This window comes from Pollicipes pollicipes, unplaced genomic scaffold (assembly GCF_011947565.3).
Source record: "Pollicipes pollicipes isolate AB1234 unplaced genomic scaffold, Ppol_2.1 Scaffold_7262;HRSCAF=8765_pilon_pilon_pilon, whole genome shotgun sequence".
NCBI classification, from domain to species: domain Eukaryota; kingdom Metazoa; phylum Arthropoda; class Thecostraca; order Pollicipedomorpha; family Pollicipedidae; genus Pollicipes; species Pollicipes pollicipes.
Window position 1 is genome coordinate 22151448 of NW_023597055.1, and position 11994 is coordinate 22163441.

The 11994-nt window shown below is 55.3% G+C and overlaps 1 protein-coding gene across 1 annotated transcript in view; it reads left to right on the forward strand.

Moving 5' to 3' along the window:
• Positions 1-45: 45 nt before the first annotated feature.
• sdk (sidekick cell adhesion molecule) overlaps positions 46-11994 on the forward strand; it is a gene marked incomplete at both ends in the record, with an annotated part of 36386 nt that continues 24437 nt past the window's right edge. Inside the window, 15 exon segments of the mRNA XM_037237990.1 lie at positions 46-216; positions 782-990; positions 1686-1839; positions 2560-2687; positions 3576-3656; positions 5033-5152; positions 5781-5939; positions 6248-6471; positions 7204-7399; positions 7753-7950; positions 8422-8600; positions 8932-9058; positions 9501-9632; positions 10254-10448; positions 11522-11718. Of these exon segments, the coding sequence (XP_037093885.1) occupies positions 46-216; positions 782-990; positions 1686-1839; positions 2560-2687; positions 3576-3656; positions 5033-5152; positions 5781-5939; positions 6248-6471; positions 7204-7399; positions 7753-7950; positions 8422-8600; positions 8932-9058; positions 9501-9632; positions 10254-10448; positions 11522-11718 (2470 nt within the window).

Genomic DNA, 11994 nt, shown 5'->3' on the forward strand with positions numbered 1-11994 from the left:
CGCCCACAGTGTACGTGTCTTGACCGCCGCCTGTCCTGAACCCAGGGCGCACGCCACCAACACGCAGCTGGGCACGGAGAGCGCCAGTGGCGCCACCACACTGCGAGTGGTCGCGGGCGGCGAGGAGGAGGTGGCGCCCCAGATCGTGGTACCGCCTGCTGACCTCGAGGCCATGCAGGGGGATATCGCCAAGTTGAACTGCGTGGCCAATGCCAGGTACACCGGCGTGGTCTGAGGTGGTGGGACGGGTCTGACTGGAACTTGGCGTCAGCTGACTCGAGTTGACTTGACTTGAATTGAATTGAATTGAATTGAATTGAATTACATTGCCCTCACTTGACCCGATGCGACTCGACTCGGCATAGGTAGACCTGAAGGACTTAGGCCAGATCGTAAGACGTAATATCAATACTTGTGACAACATTTTGTGATTTTGGTGATGAATTCAGGGCGCGACACCACGGTAATGCCATGATGTGCTTCAAGAAAAATTGTGTAGGCTTCCACCGATGTGTCGAACCACCGTTTCCTTACATACAGTTGCTCCAGGCTTATGACATATATAACAAGTTCAGACTTAACCATGGCGGAAATGGTAGCACGACATACATTCGGATACATCTCACACATTTTCCCTGGTCACACTGGCGAGCACTGGCCACCGAAACTTCACCAAACTTATCATCCCACATGTCATTGACCTAATGAATAATTGTAACCAAAGGTGACGTCACCTGCCCAGATCGCCTCCCCCAAGGTAACAGCTCGTCCCGCCCGGCAGACCGCTGTACAGCCTCGAGACCACGTGGTTCAAGGACGAAGCGCCGATTGGCCAGGCGGGCGTGGCGTACTCGTTCGATGACCTATGGAATCGCACGCTCTCGCTGCTGGCGGTGGGGGCGGAGCACGCGGGCGTGTACTCGTGCCACGCGCGCCTCCGGTCGGCGACCTTCCCAGAGGTCACCGCCCAGGCCAGGGTCATAGTGCTGGGTGAGTGAATGGGCTCTTGGGATGGGTCAGTGGGTGTGGGGGGGGGGGAGGTCTGGGAGGTTTAGCGCTGTTGTGGTGGGAAGGTGTTGTTTGGATTTGATTTTATGCTGTGTATGTTGCATATCATATACTGCGTCGGATTTAGCGAGGGGGTGCTCTGTTCGGCGTCGCATACCCGACGTCTTTCGAGTGGAAGGCAGTGGTGCCTTGCATTAAGGAGCTATTTCAACGTCTACGTGTAATATATTTGGAGCCATGTGCGATACACTATAAGATACGATAGCTTGACCTTCAGCCTGTAGGCTGATCCATACGATCTCACTAAGCTTACACTAGTTTAAGCTCCAGATTTAGGCTTATTGATGCGACCTTAGAAGTTGCCGATCATCCGTTGTGCCCATCTGTCAAATGTGTTGTCTGCTACACCACTAATTATTTATATGATTGCTACCCCACGTAGCTGTACTTTTTCCGCGTGCCCTCCACTCACTTTGACATCAAACCCCCGTCAACCCCAGGGATAGCAACCATTGGGTTCGTGTATGGATGTGCGTATGTTCAAATACCATGAGCATCGCCTCACCAAGGTGTAAACCAGGCTCATCAAAATGTTCCGGCCGCGAGGATCGAACCCGGCCCTCCCGCTCGCCGTCCGGTGTCTTTTGACGCGGCTACTGACGTGCCGCGGTCCGCAGAACGGCCGCACATCGACACGCCGCTGCCGGCGGCGACGCTGGGCGACCTCGGCCGGACGGTGACCCTGCGCTGCGTGACCCGAGGTCGACCCCAGCCTCAGGCCACGTGGTACCGCGACACCGTGGACGTGGCGTCCATCGGCTCCGAGGGCAGGTGAGTGGAGGCCGCCGCCGTGACATGGGTGTGTTCACCGACCGCTTGGCTTTCGATTGGCTGTTGGGATTTTGGTTGGTTTAGTTGTCTGATATCGGGATTTGTGTTGTGTGGTTGACATGGCGTGTTTGTTCCGGCTTGTTTGTTTGTTTATCTGCTTGGGCGTTTATCCTTTGGACGCATTCATTCGATTCTGTATATTAAGCATTTTTACAAGTGCAATTTTAAGTTAAAGTATGCAATGTTTGCTCGGAACCAGCGTGGTTACGCGTTTGCAGCAATGCAGTGACCTTTGCTGATGTTTTGACTTCTCCAAAGGTTTCCTGAGACCTGTGTTGTCGGTGTTCAAAGAGCGCGCACGAACGCCACCATTCCTGGACCAATAAGGCTACAGACGTGTCTATGAATGAATGCTGGGTAGCGTGCACCCCCACGAATTTACATTCAGGTGCAGGTTAATACGGTGTCTACTTTGCAAACAGCAGGGGAGCAGACAGTGCCTGTTGTCTGCCAACTTCAGCTATAGTGAGAGTAAAAGCGAACACGTTGAAGCAGCCGCCACCCTGTGCCGACGCCCACGCCAAACGTGGCCTGCCGAGGTCATCCATACGCAGACCTGAGCGCTCCGACCGGGGCCTGCCCCACCCTCACACCCCCCCCCCCCCCCCTCCGACGTGTCAGCGTCCGGTCGTGACTTTTGTTCCGCTGCCGCTGCGGCAGGTACACGACGACAACGAACGGCAGCCTGGTGATCCGCAACCTCAAGGTGTCCGACACGGGCATGTACCAGTGCATCGCGACCAACCAGGCGGGCGAGGCCACCAGCTACACCTGGCTGAGAGTCAAGTGTGAGTGCCGGCCCGGTGGCCGACGCGTCCGGCGCGGCAACCTCGGTGTTGCATTAGTCGTACCACGCGCCGTTCGTTGCCGATCGTGACATGACATGCAACGACCAGGAGATCAGTGCTGGCTATCGTTAAGAAACCTTCTGATGACGTCACAGGCCCCTGACTACAGGAATTATGCGTGGCTGTCTTCGCTCGCGTTCTTGTCGTTGCCGTTGTACGTGAACTCTTCATCTTCACAATCTACCTTCGTGCTGATGTCTTTCGTGTCTGGTGGTTCGGCAGTGGCTGAAGGTGTATGGTCGCCAGTGCATCTAATTAACCCACGTGTGTCTGGTGACTGTCCCGCTACAACTATATCTTGCGATTCAGCTTCTCAAGCATAACACGAAGCGTACATGAACTGATTGCGCTAAGCATGAATGTACTAATCGGTAACGTGGTGAGGGTACATTTACTAGGCTACTAACACGCTGGAGGCGGATCCAGGAGTCCTGCAAGTGTTGCCCACATTATTCACGAGAGGTTTCGTCTGCTCTGTGCTCTAAGTCTCCACATAAACTCCTTCATTTCCTCCCTCTCACCCATGGTTTTCTCTCCTACAAAAGCTAACTTATGCTGTCGTAAAGCGGAGGACACCCGTCACGTGACGTATGCGCTCCCCGATAACGTCAGCCTCGGTTTCAAGTAATAAGTTTCAAGTAACAAGTAAGTTTCAAGCAGGGTAATGGCTCAAAAAGCAACGCCCTCTCCTCCCCTCCCCATAACGTGGATCCTGGATCAGCCTCTGCCCCCGCCCCCTACAACTTCCCCGAGCCGATCTCTGACCTCTGGCTGACCTCCGATCCATGGTTGACCTCTGACATCTGATCTGTAACCTCTGCCGCCCAGCTGTCGTGCTGGGTCGGCTGCGGTCTCGTATGGTGGCGTCCAAGCGGCGCGCTCAGCTGAGCAGAAGACAGGCGACGGCGCGTAAGACATGTCCCCCGCCCCCACCCCCCTCCCCCCCCTAATCACGCGTGATGCACCAGTGCACCAGGTGGCGGGACTGAAGATGTTGAACTCTGTTGCGTGTTGCGAGCAGTGCAGTGACACATCCACAAGGCACTGCTGACGGTGATTTGCAATGCATGATAACGCATGTTGCGGCAATGGATACATTGTCTGCTCGTTGGCTGCGGCGGGCCCTGCGTATAGTTCTCCGCTGTGGTGCACGACTGCCGTAGTGGCCAGCGTTTGTTTCAGGCTTGCACATGCGTGTGTAAACTGAGCGTAATTGTTTTCTTGTTCGCCTCTTTATTGTTATTCACACTCAACATTACCATATGTCTTTTGTTCGCAGTCTCCACCACCATATTCGCACTTTTCTTTAACCGATGTCTGTCCAGATAGAATCAAAAGATGTGCAATGTTATTGGTGGCGTAGCTGCTGGTTGGTGTTGGTTTTAATGTTTCCTATTGTTGCAGCCTACTTTTTTGCGGGCTTTTGATAAAGCTTTAGTAAATTTCGTCGTTGTATAAAAGTCCAAATGATAATATTGCGGGATGATGACTGTGGCAATGGATTGTGCTTGATGTCCTCACATGTATCTATGCAATGTATTCACGCGCATTATATTGCGTTAATTAAGGTATGGCCATCATCTTATGGCCATAGAAAAGTTGTAACCCCAAACATAAGATAGGCGTTCTGTTATTAGCACGTCAAAGTCCCCAGCACACTTTGTGCGTTGTCAGTAAAACTAGCAGTCCTTCACTGATATGGGGGTCGGCGTGCTTTCATACAAGCTATGCTTAGCACGGGCTCTGACCCCTAATGAATCTTGGCATGAATCTGCGCAGTCGGTTGCAGCTTCTTGTGTGACGACATTTTTCTCTCGCTATCTCTCCTTGTGTCAGCGACGCGCCGACCTATGTTGACCTGTCACAATTATTTGATGACCTTACCGTAGTTGTCGGAGACCTGGCAAGACTCTCATGACCTGAGCTGTCGGAGACCTGTCCAGACCCTGATGATCTGAACTGGCGGAGAACTGGCCAGACTCTGATGTACCTGAGCTGGCGGAGACCTAGCCACTTTCTGATGACCTGAGCTGTCGGAGACCTGTTCAGACTCTGATGACCTGAGCTGTCGGAGACCTGGCTAGACTCTGATGAGCTGAGCTGTCGGAGACTTGGCCATACTAATGACTTGAGCTGGTGGAGACCTGTTCAGACTCTGATGACCTGAGCTGACCCCCGCTGTCCCCTGAGCTGTGCTGCGCTGAGACACGCGTACCTGACACCGCCGATGTGAGCTGACCTGTACTGACCCAACTGTGGCCTGACCTGAGCTGTGCCGGTCCCAGCCTCCAGCCCGGTGATGCTGCAGCCGCCGGAGAACGTGACGGTGCTGGATGGCCAGGACGCCACCCTGACGTGTCGGGCCGAGGGCGCGCCCCCGCCCGACACACAGTGGCTCTTCAACGGTAAGCCTGCCCCCTCCCTCCCCCGGTACGGCTCGGCTCGACTCGACTCGACTCGACTTAGCTCGAAGCTGCGAGTTCGTCGGCATTTCTCATAGCGGGATTTCATTGAATGTTTTTCCTTTGGTGACATTTCCCAACAGCATTTCTGTAGACATGTTGTGGATGTGTAGGCATTTGTGAGGGCATAATGAAGCACTTTCGTACAAAAAAAGTTTTTTATATACTTATAGACCTGTAATAAGGCGTCGGTGAAAATATTATTTTCTCTTTTACCTTTCTTTCTCGCTGACACCCCGGTGTGAATCCATTCTGGTTGTAAAGATGGCAAATGGTGTAAGTAGCCGGCGTGCTATATAAAAACAATCGTGATTGCAGAAATGTACGAAATTTAGCGACTACTATGCACAAGGGTAAGATTTGTGGTACTCGTAGCAAGGTACCTATTTTTTCATGAACGTCTGCTCTGCACGAAATAATGATTTCAGTCCCTCCGCCTGTCCGTCTTTCCAACTACAACTGGTGTATGGTCACCGCCTTTCGCGTGTAACCGTCACATCATCATCCCTCCCACCCCTAATCAGCCCGTGGAGCAGACAGTGTGACAGTGTCCTGCTGGTGTGCTCCGCAGGCAAGCTGCTGGAGGACACGGGCGGCGGCCGGGTTCAAGTGCTGGAGACTGGCGACCTCCTCATCACCGGCGTGCGGCCCGAGAACAGCGGCCTCTACACGTGCCAACGCCAGAATGACGTGGGCCAGGTGTCCGCCTCGGCCGTCCTCAGCATCATGGGTTAGTCAGGCCTGACACGGACTCCAGTTTTGACATGGGACGTGTACCAGTCCTGACACGGCGTGTGTGTGTACGATTCCAAGTATTACACGCCGCGCAGAACAGCGTCAATATACGTCGGGTGTACACTGGCTGTCGGCCCCATCCATAGCTATCACCGACCACACGTGTCATCCCCTCACATAGATCGTCACCAGGTCCCAGCGGGGCCCGGGCGGCGCAGCTCGCCACTCACGTCCACTCCAAGCCTCCCAAGGCCGCTGCTGAACACAGCATCTGACCACTACCCCCGCCCTCCCTCCCCGCAGTGCGCACACAGATCATCCAGCCGCCGGTCGACTCAAAAGTCATCCTGGGTCACGTGGCCAGCCTGCAGTGCGGCACGTCGTCGTCGCCGGGCGTGACGGCACAGGTCACGTGGTCACACGACGGTCGCAAGCTGACAGCGTCGTCGCGAATTCGCATGCTGCCTGACGGCACACTGCAGATCCGCGAGGTTCGCGCCGCAGACGTCGGCCGCTACACGTGCGAGGTAAGTGCCACGTGCGCCGCAGGTGCCGCGTGTGGAGGGACGTGATGTGGGGTGAGCGTCACGTGCGCCACGTGTGTGTGTGTGTGAGAGGAGGGGGGAAGGTAGGTGCGAGGTGTGTGTGTACGGGTAGACCATGTGACAGACGGTGCGTGGCACAACGCGTGCAGGTGGTGCCACGTGAGGTACGTCTGAGGTGGGGTGAGGTGCGGGGTGGTGGCACATGAGGCACGTCTAGGGTGGGGTGAGTTGCGGGACGCGTCAAGGATGGCAGGCCCACGTGTGACAATGGTTTGATGTGACTCGTCAACCGAGGGTTATCCGCGTTGTGTGCGAGCAGATGATGGCATGCACATGTGATGGAGGTCAATGCGCTACTGCACAACTAACTTTCAGCTTTGTTAGCAAGGCACCACGCAGGAATCCCAGTGGGTGGAACACATCAGTTAATGAAAACCAAAGCGTGATTAACCTCTGGTTTCGCTATGAGAAGTCTGGGCTGCGGCCACTGAAGCGTAGGGCGCGCAACACTGGATGTATTTTCCTGTCTCGTGGAAGCCTGATCCAACTCTTTTTGTTAGATCTCTTAGCGCAGAGGTTAAACGATTCAACACCGATCTCTGTGTCTTTGACCCCGTCTTTGACCTCTGCACTCCGTGTTCTCTGACCTTCGAGATCTCCGTCCTTTGCCTCTGCCCTCCCCGCCCTCTGATCTCTGACCCCGTTGGCCGCCAGGTGGTCTCTTCGGGCGGTAACGCGTCGCGCGCGGCCGAGCTGGTGGTGGTGGAGCTGCCATACCCGCCCACCAACGTGCGCGCCCAGAAGGTGGCCTCGCTGCAGAAGGCCGTGCGGGTCACATGGACGGCCGGCTTCGACGGCAACTCGCCACTGCTCAAGTTCATCGTGCAGAGCCGACGGGTGCCCATCAGTAGTGAGTGGTGTCGACGGCTCTTGGGCTGGGGAGGGGATAGTGGGGTGGCAGACATGTCCGGTGACCGATAAGAAGAGGTGATGGACGGCGGCGGCGCTGTCCAGCACTGAGTTTAGCCTCTGAAATAAATCTGGCATTTTAAGGTTCGCTTTTATCACCCGTCGCCATGTGGTCTGTTGCTGAGAGATAGGGTCGTTGTGGGCCAAGACGAACATGCTGGACTATTCGGTTATGTGTGGCAGGCATCAGATCTGCACTTAATCCTATAACCCTGTCATGTTAGTGTGCTGCGAAGGCTTCCACTGCCGGACAAGTAAGCCCCTCCGTCTCCTGACTGACTCCGTTGCCCGCAGGCATGGTAACGGGCACGGCGCCCGAGCTGGGCAACACCTGGACGACCGAGATGGCCAACGTGTCAGCTGACGCCCGTGACGTCACACTAACTGGCCTGACGGCGTCGGCCGCCTACCAGTTCCGTCTGTCGGCCGTCAATGGCGTCGGTGAAGGCAGCACCAGTCGACCCAGCAATATCGTGCTGCTGCCGCAGGAGGGTCAGTGCTGACATCTATCGGCAGGAGGGTCGATGCGTTTGGTTTGTGGCTGGCATTCTAGCCGTGGTTCGATGAAAAGTCATTCACGCAAGCGCAGGCGGGTGACGCACTTTCAAAATCAATGACGTCATTCGCTTGCATTCGATCCGATGGGTAGCACCATGTCGAACACAATAAAAAATGTTTTCTACTCCTTAAAAATGTGAGAAATATAGAGGAGCGAAGCCATGGTCTGGCTCCCGTACTTTTTCGGTTGGGGCCGGTCAGTGTAGCCCAGACCTTGTGTTGTCATCGGGGATTTACAAAGCACGCAGTAGCTGAGGCTTTATGGTGTCGCGTGCCTCTCATCCTGACAAGAAGTGCGGGCACCGCGGGGAATCGAACCCAGTATGTCTGGTTGCCCAGACGCGCGGCCTAACCACCCTGTCACCGGCACCCCAGCGATGACCTTGACCTGCCACCTGTCGCCAGCGCCGTCGGGGCCGCCGCAGGGCTTGGTCGGGTCGGCGCGCAGCAGCGCTGAGATCATGACCCAGTGGCAGGCGCCGAGGGACGAGCATAGGAACGGCCAGGTGCTGGGCTACATCCTGCGATATCGGCTGCACGGATACACCAACGCTCCCTGGAGCAACCGCAACATCACCAACGAGGTCAGGGACGCGGGCTTCCTATGAGCCAGACGTTGACAGGCAGGCGGCAAAATTGGTAGGGAGTGATAGAAGCTGATTCAGCCAGGGAGTATTCACAGCCGTATTTGGGTCATTTGGTTAACAACAGCGCCTCAAACAGAATATTGATGCTTATTCCGTTCCCAAGTTTCATTCCTTGTGTAAGTGCTGCTACAAAAAACTTGCTTTCGCCAATCACTTTCGAGCGCTGTTTTCTCCGTGAAAACACATCTCGATGCGCTGAAAGGGACAGGACTCTTCTGCGCCGAGTCCAGCACATTCCTGACGTCCCCTTCCCCTCTCTCCACCACAGGCTCAGCGGAATTACCTAATCCAGGACCTAATCACGTGGAAGGATTACGACATCCAGGTGGCGGCCTATAACAGCAAGGGCACCGGCGTCTTCAGCAGCTCCATCACCGTAAAGACGCGCGAGGGAGGTGAGTGGGCTGAGATGCGGAGTCGCGGGTGGATCCCGAGCCGTGGATGCGGGATCTGGATCGTCTCGCTGTCGGACAGCTGGCAGCTGACCGTCTCGCTGTGGGACGGCTGACCGCTGACCGTCTCGCTGTGGGACGACTGACCGCCGACCGTCTCGCTGTTGGGCGGCTGACCGCTGACCGTCTCTATGTCTCGCTGTCAAGCTGTACCTCAAGTTTAATGATTCGCAAGGTAGGCCTCGATGCATAATTGGGAGGTTCTCATTACCCTCATTATCTCCACAAGTGCTGTTTTTGTGCAAAATATGTTCCGCCCCTCTGTAGTTCTATCAGCGATGTTCCATTTTAACAGGAGAAGCTTCCATCAGCCGCCTCTCGTCCTTTCGAGACCCCCCCCCCCCCCCTGCGCTCTTCCTGGTGCTGACCTGTGCTTATTCGCCAGTGCCGGAGGCGGCGCCTACTGAGCTGAGCGCTGAACCGGTCACCTCGACCTCTGTCAAGGTCAGCTGGGTGCCGCCCGACCCGCAGAAGATCAACGGCATCAATCAGGGCTACAAGCTGCAAGCCTGGAAAGGTGAGACAAGGAACCGGCGGGGAAAACTGGGAGAGTTGAGCGTTATATGGTCAAACGCCAGAACCAAACAAAAGCCCCGGTCTGGTTGAAAAGAAGCTTCGTCTACCGACCTTTTCGAGTTTGTAATGACTTTGCTGGATTTTGCTAGAGCTTGAATTTTGAGCATAAAGTTATTTGAATAAAGCACGATGCATTTCACATAAATGTTGCCAATTTTTGGTATCATCAACTGACTCCAAATCTGTTATTGGACTTTTATTTATCCTTAACTTCATTATGATTTCACGGGATTCCCCCGGTGACCTCGCTTCGAGAATTAGTTTCGTTTAGTGGAGTGGTCCAACCGTTCGTGAGGACCTACGGCCATCTTACGCTGCCATCCTGTCCGCCTTCAAACATGGGTCGGAGCTTTTCCTTGCACTGGGGCATGTGGTACTCCCATTGCATGTCTCACTCCGCGCTCTAGCGCTCCTCCTCCGCCCGTCCCCTCGTCTCCTGCCCCAGGCAGTCCCTCGATTCCCCGCGGTGCTCGCCCTTCCGGCCAAGATGAGCTAGAGAGCGATGCCGCATGGCCCGCGCTGTTGAGTGTGCCGTAAATCCCTAACCACACCCATACGGCAGGTGACCCCGCCTTCTTGGACGAGCCGAGTGTGACGCTGACGGTGGCGCCCTCTCCGCTGGACCCGCTGGCGCGCCAGACGGCGCTGCTCGAGGGCCTCGCCCGCTACACAGCCTACAACATCACTGTGTTATGCTTCACTTCGCCGGGAGATGGCGCTAGGAGTGGCCCTGTCGCCGTGCAAACGCTGGAGGACGGTTAGTCACCGTAGAAGTGCGGCTCCTGTGGTCTGGGAGCTCCCTAGAGCTTGTGCCGCTCGGTCTCTCGTGTCTTCCGCGGGGGCTCGGCGCCGATTTGTCTCGTGGTCACATTTGCTGTAGACTGCGCACTTTCCCCTTCCCGAGGGCTGGACATTTTTCGTCATCATTTGTGTGGAGTATGGTCCTTAAACAACGGTTGGAGCCGAAATAGCAGCCTACTCGTCCCACTGCTAAGAAATGAAATCAAGCAAAAAGCGACACAGAATCCAACTAAAATGCACTAAAAAGGCATGGCCGACGTGAAAGGCGCCTGGCGTAAAAGGCGTGTCAAACCACGTAGACGAAAACGCTCACAGCAGGGCCAGTGTCAATGTGCCTTATAATTGCCACCACAAGGCTCATTCATGCATGCACGCATTCAGGACTGGCCAAGGATGTCAGTCACATGGCGTGGCGGGGTTCCAATTATCCGGAATTCCGAACTTGATGAGGGTTTCATAGGTGATGATATTGCGGTGAAACCAGTTTTTACATGTGCTAATTGATAGCGATTACGGATCAGATGGGTTACATGCTAGCTTCAACTGAACAGTCAGTTGCTGTGGTGATTCATTAAAAAATGCGGTGGTGTTTCTCGTAATCTACTCGTGTTTGTTTGTTAATCACTCGTATTTGCGTGACGTTTTTTTTGGTAATCGTGTGATATTTGTTTCACTCGGGTGATGAGGGTACGCTTGATTCATATTTGATGCATGGTTGACTAGAGAAGGGTTCCGCTCCGCGCTCACGCCGCTCGATTAAGGTACTTGTGACTTAATCGCCAGCTATCAGCTATTTATCAACGCCAACAGCGCCATCAGGTGGCGCTGCTGGCGCTGATATTAACACTGATGCCGTCAAGGTGTCTGACGCTGATGCTGGGCGAAGTGGGCTCAAAAGGGACGTGGTCGGTCCTGACAAGGGACATGTCCTGACACGGGACGTGTGCCAGTCCTGACCGGGACGTTTGCTAGTCCTGACACGCCTATGCTGTCGCCGTTGCTGACGCCGATGCCGGCCATGTACCGCAGTGCCGGGGCCGGTGGCCAACATGCGGTTCGAGGATGTGACGGACCGCTCGGTGACGGTGCTGTGGGCGCCGCCGGAGCACCACAACGGCCACCTGACCGGCTACACACTGCGCCGCATGGTGCAGGGCATGCCGCACACACTGCTCGAGCAGAACGTCACCGCCAACGTCACGCGGCTCGAGGTCAACAACCTCCGGGTGAGCGGGTAACTCAGGGCTGACGACCTCCGGATCGGTGGCGCGGCTCCAGCTGGCTGAATGTTTTAGTGCTGGACGGATAGGGCGTCGCGATCTCGGAGAGGATGTCGTGATAGCCAGGGTGGAGTGGGGACGTTCCTCTTGTCTCTGAGTAGGATTGAAAAGACTGCTCGCCTTCTTCGCCTCCGTGACGAAGATGAACAAACGCTATTCGGGAGGCCAGCTTGTTAAGTGCCGGTTTTCGGGGTGAGTTAAAACTTTGCTCCGTCTTCCATG